The 24,072-nt window shown below is 41.3% G+C and overlaps 1 protein-coding gene across 1 annotated transcript; it reads left to right on the forward strand.

Annotated features, from left to right (window-relative positions):
- Positions 1–2,954: 2,954 nt before the first annotated feature.
- On the forward strand, positions 2,955–8,050 carry mrpl24 (mitochondrial ribosomal protein L24). The gene is made up of 6 exons (XM_024395718.2): positions 2,955–3,087; positions 3,813–3,999; positions 4,462–4,557; positions 5,241–5,344; positions 5,832–5,962; positions 7,573–8,050. The coding sequence occupies exons 2-6, from the start codon at positions 3,817–3,819 to the stop codon at positions 7,707–7,709; spliced, it is 651 nt and encodes a 216-aa protein (XP_024251486.1). The 5' UTR covers positions 2,955–3,087; positions 3,813–3,816; the 3' UTR covers positions 7,710–8,050.
- Positions 8,051–24,072: the final 16,022 nt, after the last annotated feature.

Below are 24,072 nucleotides of genomic sequence, written 5' to 3' on the forward strand. Positions count from 1 at the left end.
GGAGAAAAGCATAGAGGATGGGCACCATGGAGAAGAGTGTGAAAACCTTAAATATTACAAGGCAAGGGTACAACATAGACAATTTCAGTTTCCTTTGTTTGCAGTCAAGGCCACAAATGACAAGATCCGAATCTCAGACACTCTTCTCAGAGGAATCCAGTGATTCTCTTTTTATGCCAGGACCTGAAACTATTGGAAAAAACTATTTACCATAAAACTTTAAAGCATTGACAAAAATTATACGCATACATTTAGCATAAAACTATCTTGTTTCCTTGTGATCATTACAGTAATACACTACATGGCCAACAATATATGGACACCCGTTCAAATTAATTGATTTGGCTATTTCAGCCACACCTGCTGCTGACCAGTGTATAAAATCAAGTACTCATCCATGCAATCTCCATAGACAAACATTGGTAGTCGATTAGCCTGTACTGAGGAGCTCACTGACTTTCAACGTGGAAACATCATAGGATGCCACCTTTCCAACAAGTCAGTTTGTGAAATTTCTGTCCTGCTAGAGCTGCCCCGGTCAACTATAAGTGCTGTTATTGTGAAGGGGAAACGTCTAGGAGCAACAATGGCTCAGCCACGAAGTGCACAAGCCTAAGATCACCATGCGCAATGCCAAGCGTTGGCTGGAGTGGTGTGAAGTTCACCGCCACTCTCTGGATGTGATGAATCACGCTTCGCCATCTGGCAGTCTGACGGACGAATCTGGGTTTGACAGATGTTAGGAGAGCGCTACCTGCCCCAATGCATAATGCCAACTGTAACGTTTGGTGGATGAGTAATAATGGTCTGGGGCTGTTGTTCATGGTTTGGGCTAGTCCCCTTAGTTCCAGTGAAGGTAAATGTTAACGCTACAGTATACAATGAAATTCTAGACGATTCTGTGCATCCAACTTTGTGGCAACAGTTTGGGGAAATCCCTTTCCTATTTCAGCATGACAATGCCCCCGTGCACAAATCGAGGTCCATACAGAAATGGTTTCTTGAGATTGGTGTATAAGAACTTGACTGGCTTGCACAGAGCACTGACCTTAACCCCATCGAACACCTTTGGAATAAATTGGAACACCGACTGCGAAGCCAGGCCTAATCCCCCATCATCAGTGCCCGACCTCACTAATGCTCTTGTGGCTGAATGGAAAGTCTCCACAGCAATGTTCCAACATCTAGTGGAGGGAAAAACATTCCCAGAAGATTGGAGGCTGTTATAGCAACAAAGGGGGGGACCAACTCCATATTATCGCCCATGGTTTTGGAATGAGATGTTCGACGAGCATACTTTTGGCCATGTAGTGTACATCAAAGAACATTGAGTGAAAACATAGAAATAGAATCCATTTGTATGTGAAAACAATTGTATATTTATAAAATAACTTGTTTGTCACCATTTTATTGTGATGGTTAAACATGACAAGAGGTTCAAGTCAGTAAATTGGATGTATTCAATATTAATCTGTCAAGCTAGCCTATGACAATTAGCAGAGTATGAAATGAACAAGACACAAACTGGGCAAATTGTGTGGGGACAGCTTCCAGTGCCGAATGGTCAATAACATTAAAACCGCATTCAATTGAATTGAAATAACATTACATAGAAGGATCACAATGGAAATAAGACTCCAGGCTTTATTGTGTTTTATTCATTCTAATTGAATGTATTTATTGTACACATGCCAGCACCTCTGCTTCTACACTACATTTGAATTTCTTTGGAGGAAAGTTCAAATTACATATTTTTGGATTCATCATCTGGCTATATCCATGCCGGACTTTAGTAACACATTTGACATACAGCCACACACTTGACTAATTGAAATCAATGGATAAATGTAAAGTGTTTCTGTCATTCCAGGATTGAGTTAAATAGGTTATCCTAGGAGTTTGACTGCTGCTGTAGTTGTAGTTTTATAGACTTGACCTCTAGGACAGCTGTTGTTTCTGTTCTACACTAGGTTACTGATTTGACAAAAGGCATGACGAAAGGAGCTTCAACTAATTAGTTCTGCAATCCATCCTGTGAACAGGGACATATTCGGAGGTACTACAACATCAAACTGTCATAATAACCACAATAACCTTTTAATAGGATAACATTGTATAGAATTTGTATCCACTCACATCCATGACTATTCACATGTACTTCTCCATTTTACATGTTTGAAGACATGTGTGATTCAAACAGCTTTTTGGGCACATTCTTAATACAATTCTGTGAATAATTTGACATATTTCTATATCTGGCAGACCTGGATCATTTGGTTGTGTATTCTTCATCACAATTAACATTTTAAGATATAATTGTGGATACTACAATTATATTTCATACAGGCATGGTCAGGCAAAATGTATCCAATAAATTGTTTGGTGGCTCTATTGGAAAAAGGCTTCTGTGGGGTTAATCCTGTGATTCTAGCTGTGTGTGCAATTTGGTCCTTCTACCACTAAAGTTTTCAAAAACACAGTTGCCCCCACAACATGGAATTCTATGTCTGAGTTTCCAACATTCTAATGTCAATGGCACAATTTGCGAGATTTTTCACCAATAGCTGTAGCTAGTGCATTCAAAGTTTGTTATATATATCATTTCATGACCTTTCCGAACCACTTGTCAAACACAGTTTCAAATGTATCAGGTCTTCTGATATGTACCCTAGGGAGGGGTCAAATGTCAAAGTTCTGTTGAACTGAACATTCCTGAAAATGTGTCTGATGGATAGCTGTGAATCTAAGCATTCCATTTATGATTGAATTATGTAATTTGTTTTATACTGACAATGTTTGTCATAGGGTAAAAGTCCTATTGGAAAAATTAATGGGATGGCGGGTGAAAGAAAAAGAGGTAACAGAAAACTCACAGATTTAGGGGGATGGCTCATAGACTACTATTAATGACCCCGAGCCCAAGTCGTTTGGCTGTCATTCCTCATTCACCTGACTGTGGCACATATTCATCACTCCACCCGTACGATAGATGGCGGTAGAGATCCAGTAAACTAATTACAACCCCTAAAGAAGTAGTAGGGGTCAAAGTGGAACGATTTACGCATGTGACATTGAAAACGAGAAGGGGTAAATGCAATTTTCTGATATATAATTTGGAAATGTATGTTATATGCATTGGTTTGCTATCTATTTTAGTTGCATTTTCTGTATTGTGGAGACGATTGACTTTCAATCTTCCTTGAATCCTCGGCATGCATCTCTCTTTTCAAGCTAACTAACGTTAGCGAAATGTCAACAAAATGTCACAACAATTAGCTACATTGCTAGCGCTAGTTTTTTTCGGGTTAGCTACTAAAATTAAGCTAACTAGCTACATATACGCTTGGCAACGTACTACTAACCAGAAAATGCAGGTGTGTTTTGCTATAGCCAGAAGAACGATTACCATTCTAGCTAGCATAGCCAATGTTATCCAGCATCTAACTGACCAGTGATGAAAATGATGGCTCTGTCAATATCAGTGTTCCATTTGTGTCAATAAAACATCATGACAATGCACACAGTTATTCATACAGTGTATACTTACATTATTTGTATCTATTTTATAATCAACTTTACATCACAGGAGAATTTGCTGATCAGCACATTTCATCTATGTATCCAGCAAGCTATCTATACTGTCACTATCATAGAGATCCTAATAATATGGTTACTATACTGTATGGGCATCAATAATTAGGCTGTTGAGTAGTAAATGTTGAAAGATAATGACTTCTCTTTGCCTCCCTTTGATTTTTACAAACCGCACACACCAATTCAGTAAAATTCTGTTTTTATTTTTTTTCCTCCAGAAAAATGCGATTAACAGCCATACTGTCGATGGCCGCTAAGGCTGCCTTCCCTAAAGACTACCGCTACGGCACAAGTCGGCCATGGACCATAGCTGCCAAGAGATTGAACCCACCAGGCAAGAAGAGAAGAAAGGTGTTCATTGAGCCCATAGCTTATGAGGACTGGTCTGTTTTCAAAGGGGACACAGTAAGTGGTCATGCCAAAAGGACAATGAAGATTTTTAGATATGGAATATTTAAGCAATAAGGCACGAGGCGGTGTGGTATATGGCCAACATATCACGGCTAAGGGCTGTTCTTATGCCCGATGCAGCGGAGTGCCAGCTCTTTGCTGTGGTATATTGGCCATATACCACAAACTTTATAATTTATAATAAATATTATGCACTGAAAATGTTATGCTTCCCTCTAAACACTGGTATTGCAGTTATATGCCTAATTTTTTAGCAGGGATACCAGTTATTAGACACAAACAAATTGTTAGGCAAACCATTGAGTTGATCAATTCCTTGCTATAAAAGCAACACATGGAAGGTTACGATAATGAGATGTAGGGCTGAAAAGGGAGTGTCACTGTCACGGTCTATTCAGCCATTAGTCTAATGTTTTGATGCTTTGATATTCTAAACTGGTGTTCCACTTTGACCAGGTTGAGATTCTCTCTGGGAAAGACAAAGGAAAGCAGGGCAAAGTGGCCCAGGTCTTCAGACACAGAAACTGGGTCATCCTGGACGGGCTGAACACGGTAAGAATCCTAGTCATCGTTGTCAGAGGGGATATGTTTACCAGTTCCATAACAGAGAAGACATTCATACACTACATTCAGTATAAACACCCAACAGTTGTATACTATTTTGTTTACATACTGTATAACCCACTTGATATAGTGTCAGCTATGGTTGTTGTAGTCACATTTATTTGAGCATTTTAGAAAACTGTCCCTACTACCAATGAGGAGCTTCATAAATGCTTGATGGGCTTCCTTCTAATATTTTTATCATACCGGTTTCTAGTGCACTGTCTTTGAATCTGGGTAGCCTTCTCAATGGCTTCACAGGCCAAGCTACAGTTGCAAAAGCAAAGACCAGGGCCCGGTTTCATCGCTAGAACCATAGGATCCTATTTTAAGAGCAACTCACAAACTAGACTTAATGCCATCCAGTAATTTATTTTGCTAGCATCATTACAGTGAATTTAGTGAGAATCCATTGTCATGTTTTAGACTATGATGATAAACAAGTATGGTATGTTTCTGTTAACAAATACTGTATTTATGATGTTGAACCCCACTTTATATTATTAAAAAAGAATATGGCCCTTTTTAGGCTGCGTTACAAACAATGGACATTGATTTCAACAGCAATTGAAGTTTTGTTGTCTCTGCAATGTTTGAATAGATTAAATGAACCCAGTATTTCTCAATTTTAGCATTTCAGGTACATTGGGAAAACTGCAGATTACCGGGGGACCTATATTGCCAGCGAGGCTCCCCTTCTAATCCGAGACATCTCACTTGTCGACCCTACTGACAGGTGAGTCCCAGTGCATTATGGGGAGGTCCAGATTCTAACATTTGTCTAAGCCCATGATCACCAAACCTGTTTCTGGGTGTGCAGGCTTTGGTAACAGCCCAAACTGAAACAACTGATTCAGTTAAACAGGGCTTCAGTGGAAAAGTCTCATGGTATTCAAATCTTTACCACAGAGTGGTGCAGAAAACACCCATGCAAAAAAAGAAGCGGAACAATAGCCTGCTCACCCAGTAGCTATCCAGAACAAGGGTTTGTGTCCATGCTCAGAGTTTAGTTTTGGATTTAGTTTAGATTTTCAGTAGATTTTATGTGCAGGGCTTGGATTTAAAGGTGCAATAAGTAGGATTTTTGTGCACAGATGCACCCACATTTCTATTTTATTTAAATAGTTTATGATTAGTGAATGCTTTGACTTGAATCCTGACCGATCCTGACTACTTTAGTCCTGAGTTTGATACCAAACCTGACTCCTGTCTTGCTCCAACAGGAAACCCACTGAGGTGGAGTGGAGGTTCACAGAGGAGGGGGAGAAGGTGCGCGTCTCCCTCAGGACGGGCCGCATTGTCCCCAAACCAGTGTTCCAGCGCAGAGACGGCATCGTACCGCAGCAGTGGAAGGGTGAGTCTGCGTTTGGGGAGGGAGGAACAGAGGCTAGAGGAGGGGCAAAAAAATCTAGATGGATTGAGGTTGCGAGGGAGCTTTTGTGAATGAGAGTCAAGCTTGTCAAAAATGTGGGTGAAGATGAGTGAGTGGAAAAGCAGGACACAAGCTGGTCTGGGTGATGTATAAGGAACACCTTTATTTGTTTAAAGCGGTAATCAGCAGTTGAAACAATAACAAAGCTTACTCCCCACCACTGTTTTGGTAAAAGCTGAGGGATGGGACTGGAGGAATGTCACCACTCAAATTTCTTCAGAGTTATGGATGCAAACTGTCCATGATATCAACGTTCTAGTTTAAAAAATGTCTATGTAAATGTTTGTTCACATTTTACTTTGTTTACAGACATTGGAGTAAAACAAGCTTACCTTTTGGGTTCTGATAGGGTATGAAAGTTGAACTAAGCTCATGAGGCATTGATAAGTTCTATTTTCAAGAATCAATGGGACTTATCATTCATTTATGAGTTAAAAGAATTTGGTAGCAACTTCCGATTGCCCCTTTAAAGGCCCAATGCAGCTATTTTTTTAATCTCCGTATCAAGTCATTTCTGAGTAACAATCAAGTAACTTACTGTAATGATTTTCAATTAAAATGTTTAGCAAAGAGCAATTTCTCAAGCAAGAATTTTGCTAGGAATGTTTGGGAGCGATCTGAGTGGGAAGGGGAAAACTAGCTGTTGTTGGCAGAGGTCTTTCTTATTGGTCTATTAACTCATTAACCAAAACTCCATCCTACCAAAACAGGCTGAAATTGCAGGCGGCCTTTTCAAACCACTCTAGAGTGGAAATATATATAGCACACAGTATAAATCACATTTTGGCCAGCACTGGGCATTTAACATATACCACCTTGTGAAATCAACAGACAGGCCATAACTCCACCCATGCAAAACCTACTAATTAGAAGGTCCTGTGTCGATTGTATTTTCAGCCAGAAACTATCAGAAAATAACACTGATAACAAAACCAAAAAAATATATATACTTTCACAGTGTTAGTTTCATCAGCTGTTATTACACAATAAAACACAGGAAATCTGAATTTCGACTCCACTGGGCCTTTAAATAATTATATTATAGCAATGTGAGAGTTGTGCTGAAGTTAACAGTTTCCTGCGTCTCTAGTCAGAATTTGGCCTATGATTAGGATAATTTTGCAGTCCCTCCATGATTTTTGCGATGGCATTTTTGATTTTTTTTTGCCAAGTCAACGATTCTCTGCAAATTTGATCAATTACCGCATAAAACAGTCAAATCATCGTAATATCACAAAAAGGTGACCGATCACCTCGATAACAGGGCTCGCCGTTTAAACAAATCGCTCACATTTACTGCATAATATGGTTCAATCAAGCCAACAAACTTTTTCCTTCGTCAGTGCATTTTCGTAACAGGCAATCACAAAACAATTACTAGGGTGATGTGTACCATATGATAGACTTGAAGTTAGGTGAGTTGGGTCAGCTACATGCTGGGTACTTAGTGTAAGTATACCCTTTCTTCTGAATTGACCCCCCCCCCCCTCTAATTTTGGAATCCCCTTATTGGTTGGTGTCTGCCATCCCAGACGGCCCCAAGGACACCAGTCCGGAGGAAACCCTGGAGAAGACTTACACACCCTCCCTCAAGACTCTGGAGGAGGAGGTGATGGAGAAACTGGGCATCGAGGAACCCAGGAGGAACCGGAAGACCTACTGGTACTGAGGGGGAAGACCCTCTGGTGTCTGGGCCACACAGCCACGGGTTGGGTTGGGGCGTTGCATCCACGGTATCCCTACTGAATGCTCTTTATGGACCTACAGTAGGCCTATATCTGTGTATTAAAGAAATGTTCCACATCGCTCAGTCCAGATGGATATCAGAAATGGGTTGAGTGCGTACAGTAACGTGATGGGAATCTTCATGTGCACATAGAGATGTAACTGCATTACAGGTCCTCTGTCAGGCATAAATTCAGCAGCAGTCACTATTTATGATGCTTTCAGAGTTTGTCTCAAATGTTTTGGTTTGTTTTTATCATAAATAAATGTCTAAGTAATCTACAATCCTGTTCTTGATTTGACTTTTGAGTTTTCCTAGATAGTGGGAGATAAAAATGAACAATAGAAGTAATCCTAATGTTTCTGTGCTACAAATTGAGCAGGTACATGCATGCTGTAAATACAACATCTGCATTTGTTATAGAATTGGCTACTTTAGTTATCCATTCAGATGTTGAACAAGTGGTCTTGTCAAAGCATCTCTAAGTGAACTTGTGTCTGAGACCTGATGAATATGTGTAAAGCTGCAATGACGTCTCGTTGTTACCAGAACTGCACCGTCAGCAACTAGTTCAAGCTTTTTAAACAGGTTTTTACTTTTGCAGGACGGCGTGGCTTTTTAGGGACATTTTGACGAATAGAGAGCTCAGAATTTGACAGACGAGCTGAAATCAGAGTTCAGGAGAAAGACATCAAGACTCTAAAGTTCGAGCTGCAGCAAACGCAGAGCCAGGAAAATAAATGTAGTTGCCAGCCTTTCTTGTAAAAGGGTTTGGGAAGATGAAGTAGAAAATACCTTAAGTCATTACTCTTCTTGGGGAAAGCTCACCGCCACTTTGGCCATTTATATGTTCAAATAAGTTATACTACTTGGGCCAGGGTGTAATAATGCCATTTTAAGCTTTAAGACAAATGTCTGGGTCTCTTTTCAATCCGTCTGAAGGAAAGAGGCGAAGGACCAAGTAATGGACATAGTCCAGAAGGAAATCTCTAGCAAGGGAGTGGCGAGGAGCGGGCCGCCTTCTCAATAGGACCACACTCGCCTCATTTGATTAGGGTTCGTCATCTTATATGCCCAGTCACCTCATTTGACTCTGTTGGAAGCTGGATATGTGACATTCAAACTTTTACCACAGGGTGGTGTACAAAGTACTCATACAGGTTTTATATGATGGTCAAGAAGGGAAAAGCCAACCCCCCAAAAAATAACAATACTGATGTACTGAACTGTTGAAAGTCCATGATTTATAATTGATTCATCTTTACATTTTATTTTACAGACATGTAATAATATTCTGTCGGTCAATAGTGGAAAACCTACAGTTGTCCTTATTCAACTGAAAAGCAATCTTCATAAGTCTGTTTTTTTTTGTCACTGTGCCATCCTGCTTGTTAATTTGCATAATTGTAAAATAGCAGCTGCAAAGGTGTAGTGTAATATGGATACATCCATTTCTTCAATTTATACTGTCGATCCAGTTGATGCTTAGATTAGCTGATGCTCCCTGGTGATAAAATGGCGCAGACAGATAGGGCAGCCGTGCTTCTAGCTCCGAAACAACTTTGCAGTATTTATTTTTATGTGTTATAGCTTACATTTATTAGCCCAGAATTGTTTGGGGGTTATTACATACAACTGGAAATAACTTTTGGATATCAGAGCGGCAGTAACTCACCAGCATTACGATCAGGAATACAACTTTCCTGAATTTGATCCTTTGTTCGTACCCCCCATGGCAATTGAACTGATTCCAGAGGCTGATCCAAAACACTGCCGGTGGAGCAGAGGTATTCAGAGTCCGACTCAGGTGGCGCGCACACCACCCACCGCTTCTGAGTATATTACTCGCAATTGTTCAGTGTCTGGATAATAAAATTGACGAGCTCAGTGTAAGGATCTCCTTCCAGAGAAACATCAGGGACTGTAACATACTTTGTTTCATGGAAACATGGCTTTCTCGGGATATACTGTCTGAGTCCGTACAGCCAGTTGGCTTCTCAGTTCATCGCACAGACAGGAATAAAGATCTCTCTGGGAAGAAGACAGGGGTGTATGTTTCATGATTAACTACTCATGGTGTGAATGTGATAACATACAGAAACTCATCCTTTTGTTCACCCCGACCTGGAATACCTCACAATCAAATGCCAACCATATTACCTCCCAAGAGAATTCTCTTCAGTTATAGTCACAGCTGTGTATATTCCCCCTCAAGCCGATACCACGGCGGCCCTCAAGGAACTACACTGGACCTTATGCAAACTGGAAACCACGTATCCCGAGGCCGCATTTATTGGAGCCGGGGATTTTAACAAAGCTAATCTGAGGAAAATGTTTCCGAAGATCTCCCAAAACATTGACTGTATCAAATCAAATCAAATTTTATTTGTCACATACACATGGTTAGCAGATGTTAATGCGAGTGTAGCGAAATGCTTGTGCTTCTAGTTCCGACAATGCAGTAATAACGAACAAGTAATCTAACTAACAATTCCAAAAAAACTACTGTCTTATACACAGTGTAAGGGGATAAAGAATATGTACATAAGGATATATGAATGAGTGATGGTACAGAGCAGCATAGGCAAGATACAGTAGATGATATCGAGTACAGTATATACATATGAGATGAGTATGTAAACCAAGTGGCGTAGTTAAAGTGGCTAGTGATACATGTATTACATAAGGATGCAGTCGATGATATAGAGTACAGTATCTACGTATGCATATGAGATGAATAATGTAGGGTAAGTAACATTATATAAGGTAGCATTGTTTAAAGTGGCTAGTGATATATTTACATCATTTCCCATCAATTCCCATGATTAAAGTGGCTGGAGTAGAGTCAGTGTCATTGACAGTGTGTTGGCAGTAGCCACTCAATGTTAGTGGTGGCTGTTTAACAGTCTGATGGCCTTGAGATAGAAGCTGTTTTTCAGTCTCTCGGTCCCAGCTTTGATGCACCTGTACTGACCTCGCCTTCTGGATGACAGCGGGGTGAACAGTCAGTGGCTCGGGTGGTTGATGTCCTTGATGATCTTTATGGCCTTCCTGTAGCATCGGGTGGTGTAGGTGTCCTGGAGGGCAGGTAGTTTGCCCCCGGTGATGCGTTGTGCAGACCTCACTACCCTCTGGAGAGCCTTACGGTTGAGGGCGGTGCAGTTGCCATACCAGGCGGTGATACAGCCCGCCAGGATGCTCTCGATTGTGCATCTGTAGAAGTTTGTGAGTGCTTTTGGTGACAAGCCGAATTTCTTCAGCCTCCTGAGGTTGAAGAGGCGCTGCTGCGCCTTCCTCACGATGCTGTCTGTGTGAGTGGACCAATTCAGTTTGTCTGTGATGTGTATGCCGAGGAACTTAAAACTTGCTACCCTCTCCACTACTGTTCCATCGATGTGGATGGGGGGGTGTTCCCTCTGCTGTAGCACTCGCTCCGAGAACATTGGCCCACTGCTACTCAACAAAATGCCTTCAAAACTGTCACGTAGAGTAGGCCAGAAGGATAAACTGAAAAACCTAACCTCTATCAAATAAAAAGATGGCTGAGCCGTAAAAGTACTTATATGTAAGGGTGTTTATTTACATAGTGAATCCGGAAGAAAAACAAAAGTACTGCCATCCAAAGTATACATTATGGGGACAGCTTTAAAACAATGCTGCCCCATCAACAACTCAATCCAAAATAGTTCCCCCCTTGAACTGAGAAGCTCATTTTGTAGGGGAAGCCACTCCCATCACAACATACCCAGCAACTAATTAATCAAAGCCTACATTTTCCACTCAGCTAAACATAATGAATTATATACATTGCAACACGTTTCTCATGATACAATACACCAATATAACACACACCAATATAACACAAAATCCCATCCCTACTGACATGGACTCTTCCAATATGCCCATTCACATGAACGAGCCATTCGGGTCAGGCACGACAAAGCCAGCCCGATTACCGTAGCTCTGGTCCTTATCTCAGCATACCTGGAAGCTACAGAGATGGAAAGAGAGGAACAGAACCAAACAAACAACGCACTTGCCTATAAAATTGATAACTACAATGTGTTGCTTAAATTAAACATGAACGCTTGTCTGTATATTCTTTAAACTGTTACTGATGGGAGGTAAGAATAAAGTATGAAATGTATGTACTAAGATAGGGAAGCTAACTTGTGTGTCGACCTACATTGTTAATGGAGCTGATAACGGAGCAGGGAGGTGCGCTGAGTGTGTGTTAGTGTACCAAACGCTGCCAGTGATGGACTTTTCTGTCACAAAGACCCTCTCCCGCCCTCCCTTCAGGAAAATCTGATCATCACTCCATTTTGCTCCTCCCTTTCTATAGGCAGAAACTCTAACAGGAAGTACCCGTGCTACGGACTATTCAACACTGGTCTGACCAATCAGAATCCATGCTTCAAGATTGTTTTGATCACGCAGACTTGGATATGTTCCGGGTAGCCTCTAAGAATAATATAGACGAATACATGGATACGATGACTTGAGTTTATCAGGAAATACATAGATGTACCCACTGTGGCTATTAAAACCTACCCTAACCAGAAACAGTGGATAGATGGCAGATGGATAGATGGCGGATTAGCGCAAAACTGAAAGCGCTAACCACCACATTTAACCATGGCAAGGTGACTGGGAATATGGCCGAATACTAACAGTGCAGTTATTCTCTCCGTAAGGCAATCAAACCGGCAAAATGTCAATGCAGAGACAAAGTGGAGTCGCAATTCAATGGCTCAGCCCCCTCCTGTACTTCCTGTTCACCCATGACTGTGTGGCCACGCACGCCTCCAACTCAATCATCAAGTTGGCAGACGACACAACAGTAGTGGGCCTGATTACCAACAATGACGAGACAGTCTACAGGGAGGATGTTAGGGCTCTGGGAGTGTGGTGCCAGGAAAATAACCTCTCACTCAACGTCAACAAAACAAATGAGCTGATCGTGGTCTTCAGGAAACAGCAGAGGGAGCACCCCCCTATCCACATCAACGGAACCGCAGTGGAGAAGATGGAAATCTTCAAATTCCTCGGCTTACACATCACTGACGATCTGAAATGGTCCACCTACACAGACAGTGTGGTGAAGAAGGCTAAATAGCTCCTCTTCAACCTCAGGAGGCTGAAGAAATTTGGCTTGGTACCTAAAACCCTCACAAACCTTTACAGATGCACAATTGAGAGCATCCTGCCGGGCTGCATCACCGCCTGATACAGCAACTTCACTGCCCTCAACCGCAGGGCTCTCCAGAAGGTGGTGCTGTCTGCCCAACGCATCACCGGCGGTAAACTACCTGCCCCCCAGGACACCTACAGCACCCGATGTCACAGGGAGCCCTAAAAGATCAAGGACAACAACCACCCGAGCCACTGCCTGTTCACCCCTTCTATCATCCACAAGTCGATGTCAGTACAGGTGCATCAAAGCTGGGACCGAGAGACTGAAAAAGAGCCTCTATCTTAAGGCCATCAGACTGTTAAATAGGCATCGATTGCACGTTAGAGGCTCCTGCTCTACATACGTAGACTTGAAATCACTGGCCACTTTAATAATGGAACACTAGTCACTTTTAATAATGTTTACATATGTTGCATTACTCATCTGATGTATATACTGTATTCTATTATATTCTGTATTTTAGTTTTTGCTGCTCTGACATTGCTCATCCAAATATTTACAGTTGAAGTCGGAAGTTTACATACACCTTAGCCAAATACATTTAAACTCAGTTTTTCACAATTCCTGACATTTTATCCCAGTAAAAATGATCTGTCTTAGGTCAGTTAGGATCGCCATTTTATTTTAAGAATGTGAAATGTCAGAGTAATAGTAGAGAGAATTATTTATTTCAGCTTTTATTTCTTTCATCACATTCCCAGTGGGTCAGAAGTTTAGATACACTCAATTAGTATTTGGTAGCCTTTAAATTGTGTAACTTTGGTCAAAAGTGTTGAGTAGCCTTCCACAAGCTTCCCACAATAAGTTGGGTGAATTTTGGCCCATTCCTCCTGACAGAGCTGGTGCAACTGAGTCAGGTTTGTTGGCCTTCTTGCTCGCACACGCTTTTTCAGTTCTGCTCACAAATTTTTTGATAGGATTGAGGTCAGGGCTTTGTGATGGCCACTCCAATACCATTTTGCCACAACTTTGGAAGTATGCTTGGGGTCATTGTTAATTTGGAAGACCCATTTGCGACCAAGTTTTAACTTCCTGACTGATGTTGCTTCCATATGTCCACATAATTTTCCTACCTTATGATGCCATCTATTTTGTGAAGTGCACCAGTCCCTCCTGCAGCAAAGCAGCGCCACAACATGATCCTGCCACCCCGTGCTTCACAGTTGGGATGGTGTTCTTTGGCTCGCAAGCCTCCCCTTTTTTCCTCTAAACATAATGATGGTCATTATGGCCAAACAGTTCTATTTTTGTTTCATCAAGCCAGAGGACATTTCTCCGAAATGTATGATCTTTGTCCCCATGTGCAGTTGCAAACCATAGTCTGGCTATTTTATGGCGCTTTTGGAGCAGTGGCTTCTTCCTTGCTCAGCGGCCTTTCAGGTTATGTCGATATAGGACTCGTTTTACTGTGGATATAGTTACTTTTGTACCTGTTTCCTCCATCTTCACAAGGTCCTTTGCTGTTGTTCTGGGATTGATTTGCACTTTTCGCACCAAAGTATGTTCATTTCTAGGAGACAGAACGCGTCCCCTTCCTGGGCGGTATGACGGCTGTGTGGTCCCATGGTGTTTATACCTGCGTACTATTGTTTGTACAGATGAATGTGGTACCTTCAGGCGTTTGGAAATTGCTCCCAAGGATGAACCAGACTTGTGGAGGTCTACAGTTTTTTTTTTCTGAGGTCTTGGCTGATTTCTTTAGATTTTCCCTTGATGTCAAACAAAGAGGCACTGAGTTTGAAGGCACTCCACAGGTACACCTCCAATTGACTCAAATTATGTCAATTAGCCTATATGAAGCTTCTAAAGCCATGACATAATTTTCTGGAATATTGCAAGCTGTTTAAAGGCACAGTCAACTTAGTGTATGTAAACTTCTGACCCACTGGAATTGTGATACAGTGAATTATAAGTGAAATAATCTGTCTGTAAACAATTGTTGGAAAAATTACTTGTGTCAAAGTAGATGTCCTAACCGACTTGCTAAAACTATAGTTTGTTAACAAGAAATTTGTGGTGTAGAAAAACTAGTTTTAATGACTCCAATCCTAAGTGTATAGAAAATGGCTCAGCCCCCTCAGTGTATGGAAAATTCCGACTTCAACTGTATATATTCTTAATACCATTCCTTTACTTTAGATTTGTGTGTGTTGTTGTGAAATGTAGATATTACTTGTTAGATATTGCTGCACTGTTGCGGCTAGAAACACAAGCATTTAGCTAATAATATCTGCTAAACATGTGAAACCAATCAAATTTGATTTGATCAAACACCTCATCTAAAGACATCCCATCTCCAGATCTCATTATCTCTTCCGCTTGCTCAACAGTTCTCCGCTCGCTCAATGGTTTGTATTGTGCTCCCTCGCTTTTTGTCGAGTGGCTTTCTGTGAGTCTTTTTAGCTATTAACTTGTCAGTTTTCTGTTGGCGTGTGTGTCTTTGATTCAGTGCCTAGCTTGCCTTGTCTGTCCACTTTAAATAGCCCATTTTCTCTGTACCCATACTCTTTGCACTATGAACAAAGGATACTGTTAGTTCTGCCGCAGACTGCCATAGGGGTGGTCTGTCATGAATCATCGTCTGTTTGACTCTGAGGCTCAACCGTGTGTGTGTGTAAAACCCCAATGTATATATTCTTCCAAACACCACCGCTGACATGTTATGTCCACTGGTGTCCATTTCCTCCCAGTGAATCCTCACAGGATTCAATCTGCTGGAAAAACTATCATCACCACCAGCCGCTGAGACAAGAGAAATGATGTGTCACGTGTCATATAAATACATCATTACCTCATTCATGGTCATCCATATCCTCCCTTGGCCAATGCAATACCATCATCAACTGGGAGTATGACTAGCCAGAGGTTTGGCCAGGGCAGTCCGCTTCGTACTGTAAGTGAGACAAGCACAGTTATTTGCCCAGGCTTTGCATCCAAGGAAAAAGAACGTCGAGTCAGCAAAAAAAAAAAAAAGTCTGGTTTTGTGGTTTCTTTTAAAGGAAAGGAATGAATGGGAAAAATGACTTAACAGCTCGTCTCTCTTCCCACTGCCGTGTGAGTACGTTATGGATCGCAGCGTAGGAATATGGAGAGTAGGCCTGTAGCCAAACTCTTGCTCACATTTTTACACCTGTGTGTTGTGGGATCTCTGTCTCACTTTCTGAATTAAATTTAAGAAGCTATATTGGCTTAGAAAGTACAGTAACTTACATTACCAAAGCAAACGTATAGGGACGTATTGACTGAATGATGACAGAAGAATCTCCCTCTGGAATTCTCAATATTTAATTGGCAGATGAAACAGATTTCTCAACAACCCATCTCTGAGCCTGCACAGTAATGGGAAAAGTGACCTTGAAAAATATGTAAACTTGTATTTTCCTTTATGTGGTAAAACAGCAGGAAGGATAACAGGCCATTTAAATAATACCGCTGAGAGTGACTCAGACAGGCTAAATTAGAGACTTCTAATAAACACAACTCGGTTCCTTGTAATTTAGGTGAGTCACTTAGTGACCCTGCTTGTCCATGGAAAACAAATGCATCCCACCTATAGGCCTGTATTTAATGCATTTTTTTCTTACCTAAATTGTTAACCTTCTTATTGTGGGTTATTTGTTTCAAAGAGTTCTGGCATACTTCTGATGTAATGTTGAACCGCATTTGCAATCATGCCCATGAGTCACTAAATGACCTGTGTCAATGATGGTTACTTGCATGTTTGGTTGACTCCATTTTGCATTGCTTCCCTCACCAAAGGGTAATTGGTCATGAAATGAAACAGTATTGATGCTCATGATACTGACATCAGTGTACTGCTAACAGTATAGCTTCCTCCACCGTCCCCAAACCGGGTCAAACCAGTGATCCTCTGATCACATACACATGACTGCCCTCCTTGACAACAATTGAGCTATAGAAAAGGATCCAATTTGATGGCTCTATTGGAGACATTTCAAGCTTATGGTATGTTCTTATCTCTGACAGACAGTGACAGATTTGTGGACCTCACTTATGCTAAGAAACTGCCCAGAGGAATTCCCCAAGGTTTTGCATTCTGAGACGTGGCGCAAATAGTCTTGTGCTTCAGGACCACCAATCAACCTCCTCCAATGTGTATTTAGTCATCCACCTGGATGCCTGAATAAGCCAGCCAAGTTATCGAAAAGAAAACCCCTCTCTCCTTATAGCCTTGGCTAACCACAGTTGAATGACAGCCAGCCCAAATCTCTATGGAATTATGTCCTCAGGACACCAGCAGGATGGGATGGATGGATGCACTGGGCAAAAGTTAACTTTGCACATAGCTGCCACTGTGAGGGCATGTGAATGGCAGCTATGCATTGACCGAAGTGCCAGATTGGCACACTGTTGACCTTTTGATTCCCCGGTATACCAAATGTATAAAATATTTGAGACCCATCATGCCTGCGCATGCTTATGGCTAGCTACTGGATGGCTCTGTATGCACTGCTAGCATGCAGTCACGGCTTTGACCTCATCTCATATGTTATGATGGTGTTCTTCTCTGACTCACTTTAGCTGTTCAGTCAGATAACCTTTATGCGGAGAAGTTCCACTCTATTACATTTTCTTGTCACACGGTGGTATACAGCGGAGCATCAACCTTGCAGTACCAAATTCTCTGTCAATAGAGGGCACAAATCAAGGGACTATGTTGTCCTACCACCACTGAGGTGCCAGGACAGAGAAGAGCTGTGGTTGGTTGGGATGAAGGGTGGGGAAGCCAAGTGTCCACAGATTGCTGAACAGAGTGCTTGAGCCGAGGCAGAGATGGGCAAAGATACATCAAAATGTATATTGTTACAAAATACCCCCCAAACAAATGATCAGAATACTGGTGCCAAATAAAATAAAAATAGGTATCTTGTTACAAATCACATACATTCTTTCCCAGGCCTTTCAAATACAAATGATAAAATACTCAAAAGTAATTCAAATACCCATCTCTTACTGGAGGTAGGGAGGAGCAGTTTCCCTTGACAAAAACCAAGGTGTTGAATTGGATGCAAGCTGCTACTGGGAACCAATGGAGATTGCAAAGGAGCAGAGTGACATGGGAGACCTTGGGCAGGTTGAAACGCAGGGTGCTGCAGCATTCTAGATGAGTTCATGGCATGTAGCCTAGCGAGCAGAGTTGCAGTAGTCCAGACAGGAGATGACATGTGCCTGGACTAGGACCTGTGCTTCAGCTGCCAAGTCATATTTTGCTGTTGTTCCCCTTCAATCTATTAGAAACATTGTTCAGATGGTGATAGTAGTTTCATTTCAGTTGTTTCTGTCATGGCCTCTTCACCCCAGTGAGGATGTTGTTCTCAGTCCCTGGTCTCCAGGGCCCCCCTGAGTTTCTGTCAGAAGACTCCGGTGTGCTCCCCAGCTCTGAGCCATTTCAAGTAGGTGCGTCTCTCCAGAAACACCAGGATCAACACATCCTTTTGCTCATCAAACAGACCAGAGGCGCAAATAAAAGTGAGTTGTGTTTGTGTGTGCATAGAAAAGAGAGTAACCCCATAGGACATACAACCTGGGGTTTAAATCGGCATTTGCTGTATTTGGTACCTGTTCGAGTCACCCCAGTCTGATTCAAAGGACATTAGACCCACCCCGCGACCTGGAACTATATGGAGCACCACTCGCCCCCAGGTAAATACGGCTGATCACACAAATGGTCTTTCTGCTCCCGTCTGTGATGTTGTCTATGATTATTTTGCCTGTGGAATACAGTTGCAAACCAAACCTTGGTAAATATTGTTTATATTCAGAACCACAATGTAAAGCTTAGAGAGGATCTCATGTTAAATACTGTTGAAGTAATAGGGCTACAGGTTCATCTGCCTCACCTAAAGCCCATTCTTGTGGGAAGCTGCTATAGACCACCAAGTGCTAACAGTCAGTATCTGGATAAAATGCTTGATAATGTATGTGATATCAGCGCAGAGGTATATTTTCAGGGGGATGTAAATATATATTGGCTTTCATCAATCTGCCCACTCAAGAAAAAGCTTCAAACTATAATCAGTCAACCTACCAGGATAGTTACAAACAGCAAATGAATAAAATCAGCATGCATTGATCACATCTTTACTAATGCTGCAGAAATTTGCTTTAAAGCAGTATCCAGATGCATCGGATGTGGTGATCACAATATAGTATCCATATCTAGGAAAACCAAAGTTCCAAAGGCTGGGCTTAATATAGTGTATAAGAGTTTTGTAGTGATTCCTATGTTGTTGATGTAGAGAATATTTGTTGGTCTGTGGTGTGTAATGATGAGCAACCAGACGCTGCACTTGACACATTTATGAAATGGCTTATTCCAGTTACTAATAAGCTTGCACCCATTAAGAAAATTACTGTGAAGACTGTTAAATCCCTGTGGATTGATGAAAATTGAAAAATTGTATGGTTGAGAAGGATGAGGCAAAAGCAATGGCAAATGTCTGATTGGCAAACTTACTGCAAATTGAGAAATCATGTGACTGAATAAAAATAAGAAACTTTACTATGAAACCAATTTAAATTACATAAAGTATGATAGTAAAATGCTTTGGAGCACCTTAATTAGGGCTGAGATCCCGCTAACGGGAGCAATATGACAACAGCCAGTGAAAGTGCAGGGCGCCAAATTCAAAACAACAGAAATCTCATAATTAAAATTCCTCAGACATACAAGTATTTCACACCATTTTAAAGATACATTTCTTGTTAATCGCACCACAGTGTCCGATTTCAAATAGGGTTTACGTCGAAAGCACCACAAATGATTATGTTAGGTCCGAGCCAAGTCACAGATAAACACAGCCATTTTTCCAGCCAAAGAGAGGAGTCAAAAAAATCAGAAATAGAGAGAGAATTAATCACTAACCTTTGATGATCTTTATCAGATGACACTCATAGGACTTCATGTTACACAATACATGTGTGTTCTGTTCGATAAAGTTCATATTTCTATAAAAAGAATCTCAGTATGCATTGGCGCGTTATGTTCAGTAGTTCCAAAAACATCCGGTGATTTTGCAGAGAGCCACATCAATTTACAGAAATACTCATTATAAATGTTGATGAAAATACAAGTGTTATACATGGAACTTTAGATACACTTCTCCTTAATGCAACCACTGTGTCAGATTTCAAAAAAGTTTTACGGAAAAAGCAAATCATGCAATAATCTGAGTACGGCGCTCAGAAACTAAACAAGCCAAAAAGATATCCGCCATATTGTGCAGTCAACTGAAGTCAGAAATAACATTATAAATATTCACTTACCTTTGATGATCTTCATCAGAATGCACTCCCAGGAATCCCAGTTCCACAATAAATGTTTGATTTGTTCGATAAAGTTAATCATTTAAGTCCAAATTCCTCCTTGTTGTTAGCGCGTTCAGCCCAGTAATCCCACTTCATGTCGCATGAGCAGACAAAGTCCAAATGTTCCATTACAGTCTGTAGAAACATGTCAAACGATGTATAGAATCAATCTTTAGGATGTTTTTAACATAAATCTAACATCGATCAGAGTCTGCTGATGGGAAAAAAAGTGTAGGTTATGGCTTTACACCCCCTACTATATTGTGGATAAAGAGTTACCTGGTTAACAGAACACAGAGGGTGTTGTTTAATGGAAACCTCTCCAACATAATCCAGGTAGAATCAGGAATTCCCCAGGGCAGCTGTCTAGGAACCTTACTTTTTTTTCAAACTTTACTAATGACATGCCACTGGCTTTGAGTATGGCCAGTTTGTCTATGTATGCAGATGACTCAACACTATACACGTCAGCTACTACAGCGAGTGAAATCACTGCAACACTTAACAAAGAGCTGCAGTTAGTTTCAGAATGGGTGGCAAGGAATAAATTAGTCCTGAATATTAAAAAAAAACTAAAAGCATTGTACTTGGGGCAAATCATTCACTAAACCCTAAACCTCAACTAGGTTTGTAATAGAAATAGTTGAAATTGAGCAAGTTGAGGTGACTAAACTGCTTGGAGTAACCTTGGACTGTGAACTGTCTTGGTCAAATCATGTTGATACAACAGTAGCTAAGATGGGGAAAAATCTGTCCATAATAAAGCGCTCTTCATCCTTTGTAACAACACTATCAACAAGGTAGGTCCTACAGGCCCTATTTGTGTTGCAGCTGGACTTCTGTTCAGTCATGTGGTCAGCTGCCACAAAGAGGGACCTCGGAAATTTACAATTGGCTCAGAACAGGGTAGCACGGCTGGCCCTTAAATGTACATGGAGAGCTAACGTTAATAATATGCATGTACATGTCTCATGGCTCAAAGTGGAAGAGAGATAGACTTCATCACTGCTTGTTTTTGAAAGAAGTATTGACATGCTGAATGCACCGAGGTCTGTTTAAACTACTTGCACACAGCTCTGACACCCATGCATACCCCACAAGACATGCCACCAGAGGTCTCTTCACAATCCCCAAGTCAAGAATCAAATCAAATTAATTTATACAGCCCTTCTTACTTCAGCTGATATCTCAAAGTGCTGTACAGAAACCCAGCCTAAAACCCCAAACAGCAAGCAATGCAGGTGTAGAAGCACAGTGGCTAGGAAAAACTCCCTAGAAAGGCCAAAACCTAGGAAGAAACCTAGAGGAACCAGGCTATGAAGGGTGGCAGTCCTCTTCTGGCTGTGCCGGGTGGAGATTATAACAGAACATGGCCAAGATGTTCAAATGTTCATAAATGACCAGCATGGTCAAATAATAATAATCACAGTAGTTGTCGAGGGTGCAGCAAGTCAGCACCTCAGGAGTAAATGTCAGTTGGCTTTTCATAGCCGATCATTAAGAGTATCTCTACCGCTCCTGCTGTCTCTAGAGAGTTGAAAACAGCAGGTCTGGGAAACGCACAGGACAAAATAGAGCCATGGCTACATGGAACTCTATTCCACATCAAGTAACTCATGCAAGCAGTAGAATCAGATTTTAAAAAACAGATACAATTACACCTTACGGAACAGCAGGGACTGTTGAGACACACACACAGGCACAGACCCAGATACATATGATATGACACGCACTCTACACACAAGTACACATGGATTTTGTATTGTGGATACGTGATAGTAGAGAAGTGGCCAGAGGGAACACACCTAATGTGTTGTGAAAAGTGTTAATGTAATGTCGTGTAATATTTTAAATTGTATTTAACTGCATTAATGTTGCTGGACCCCAGGAAGAGAAGCTGTTGCCTTGGCTTTTGGGGATCCTTAAGTAATACAAATACTACTGTCAAATTTCCTGACTCTGGTTGGAGATGAATCACATACTCAGTGGGTAAAATGTCTAAATATTCTGGTTGTAAACTGCTATTCTGGTTGAGAAGACATTATATAAAAAGATGACAACCAATAGGTTAATTACAAGCAGCAATTAGATTTCAGTACCTTGAGCAAGGGCATATCAACAGATGTTTCACCTCATTGGCTCGGATTCAAAACAGCGACTTTTCGGTTACTGGTCTAACGCTCTTAACTGCTAGGCTACCTAGACAGTTAAGCGGTAAACTACAAGGTACTCCCAGAGATCCTGATTGTCAATCATCATGTAATCTAGAGATGACAGGTTAGAGAACGGTGGAGGGATTGGTATATCTGTTTCATAGAAGATAGCATTACAGGATATTTCAAGGTTTCGTAAACTTCTTAGTCCTGTGACCACAGCACTTGTTATATGATTTTGATCAACTGGATTTAATGAGAGATGGAGTATTGTAACGTTGGCCAGTCGCTCTAAGACCCCAGGTTCCATATGGAACATTTGATTTCCAGGTAAATCTAGATTATTGACTGTATTATATATAAGCTTTTCTGTTCATATTGATTTAAGATTATTTCCAGTCAAATCCAATGTCTAGTTTTTGCAAACCCTCCTTGAAAGTCTTACTCAAGGTCTGGAGATTGTTGCTCTCAAGATTCATGGTTTGTAGGCCCTCAAACCCTGGACAAAACAGCCTTAAAGGTTTGGAATGTTGTTAAGATTGAGTTCTGTGAGTCCGGTGAGATTTTCACCACAGAAATTGCACCTTTTTCTGGGCTTTTAAAAGTAATCCCATACATAGCCAGCAAAACAGCCTAAAATGTTTTTGCAATGGAAAAATAAAATGTATATTTCTTATTGGACAAGTCCAGGTATTCCCTCCCTATTTCAGTCCGTTTTCTTCTATTTGATGCCTAATGAACATGACCTAGCCCTTCCTGCTTTGCAGTTCTCCGCCTAGACAGTCCTGGCAATGTCTCATCAGTGTTAAATTCCTCTGGGCCCCGCCACTTCTGCCAAGGCAGAGGAGGACATCTACAAAGCACCATTCACTCACTGCCCGCCCAACAACACAGGTGCCACCATGGCACACTACCACCAGGTGTGTTGAACTCCAACTCAATGCCCATATGCAGCATGTATGTGCTGGTTTTCTCTTCCGTATACAGTGGGGAGAACAAGTATTTGATACACTGCCGATTTTGCAGGTTTTCCTACTTACAAAGCATGTAGAGGTCTGTAATTGTTATCATAGGTACACTTCAGCTGTGAGAGATGGAATCTAAAACAAAAATCCAGAAAATCACATTGTATGATTTTTAAGTAAATAATTTGCATTTTATTGCATGACATAAGTATTTGATCACCTACCAACCAGTAAGAATGGTCAATGACCTGAAGAGAGCTGGGACCACAGTCTCAAAGAAAACCATTAGTAATACACTACGCCGTCAGTGCATGTCCAGGCCCGTCTGAAGTTTGCCAATGACCATCTGGATGATCCAGAGGAGGAATGGGAGAAGGTCATGTGGTCTGATAAGACAAAAATAGATATTTTTGGTCTAAACTCCACTTGCTGTGTTTGGAGGAAGAAGAAGGATGAGTACAAACCCAAGAACACCATCCCAACCGTGAAGCATGGAGGTGGAAACATCATTCTTTGGGGATGCTTTTCTGCAAAGGGGACAGGACGACTGCACCGTATTGAGGGGAGGATCCATGGTGCCATGTATCGCGAGATCTTGGCCAACAACCTCCTTCCCTCAGTAAGAGCATTGAAGATGGGTTGTGGCTGGGTCTTCCAGCATG

The sequence above is a fragment of the Oncorhynchus tshawytscha genome, linkage group LG31, assembly GCF_018296145.1.
Source record: "Oncorhynchus tshawytscha isolate Ot180627B linkage group LG31, Otsh_v2.0, whole genome shotgun sequence".
NCBI classification, from domain to species: domain Eukaryota; kingdom Metazoa; phylum Chordata; class Actinopteri; order Salmoniformes; family Salmonidae; genus Oncorhynchus; species Oncorhynchus tshawytscha.

Bases quoted from the DNA above. Each gene is read 5' to 3' on its own strand.
- mrpl24 (XM_024395718.2), top strand. From the start codon at position 3,817: ATGCGATTAACAGCCATACTGTCGATGGCCGCTAAGGCTGCCTTCCCT. The intron at 4,000-4,461 runs GTAAGTGGTCAT...CACTTTGACCAG, and splicing joins CTGTTTTCAAAGGGGACACA to GTTGAGATTCTCTCTGGGAA. The intron at 5,963-7,572 runs GTGAGTCTGCGT...CTGCCATCCCAG, and splicing joins CGTACCGCAGCAGTGGAAGG to ACGGCCCCAAGGACACCAGT.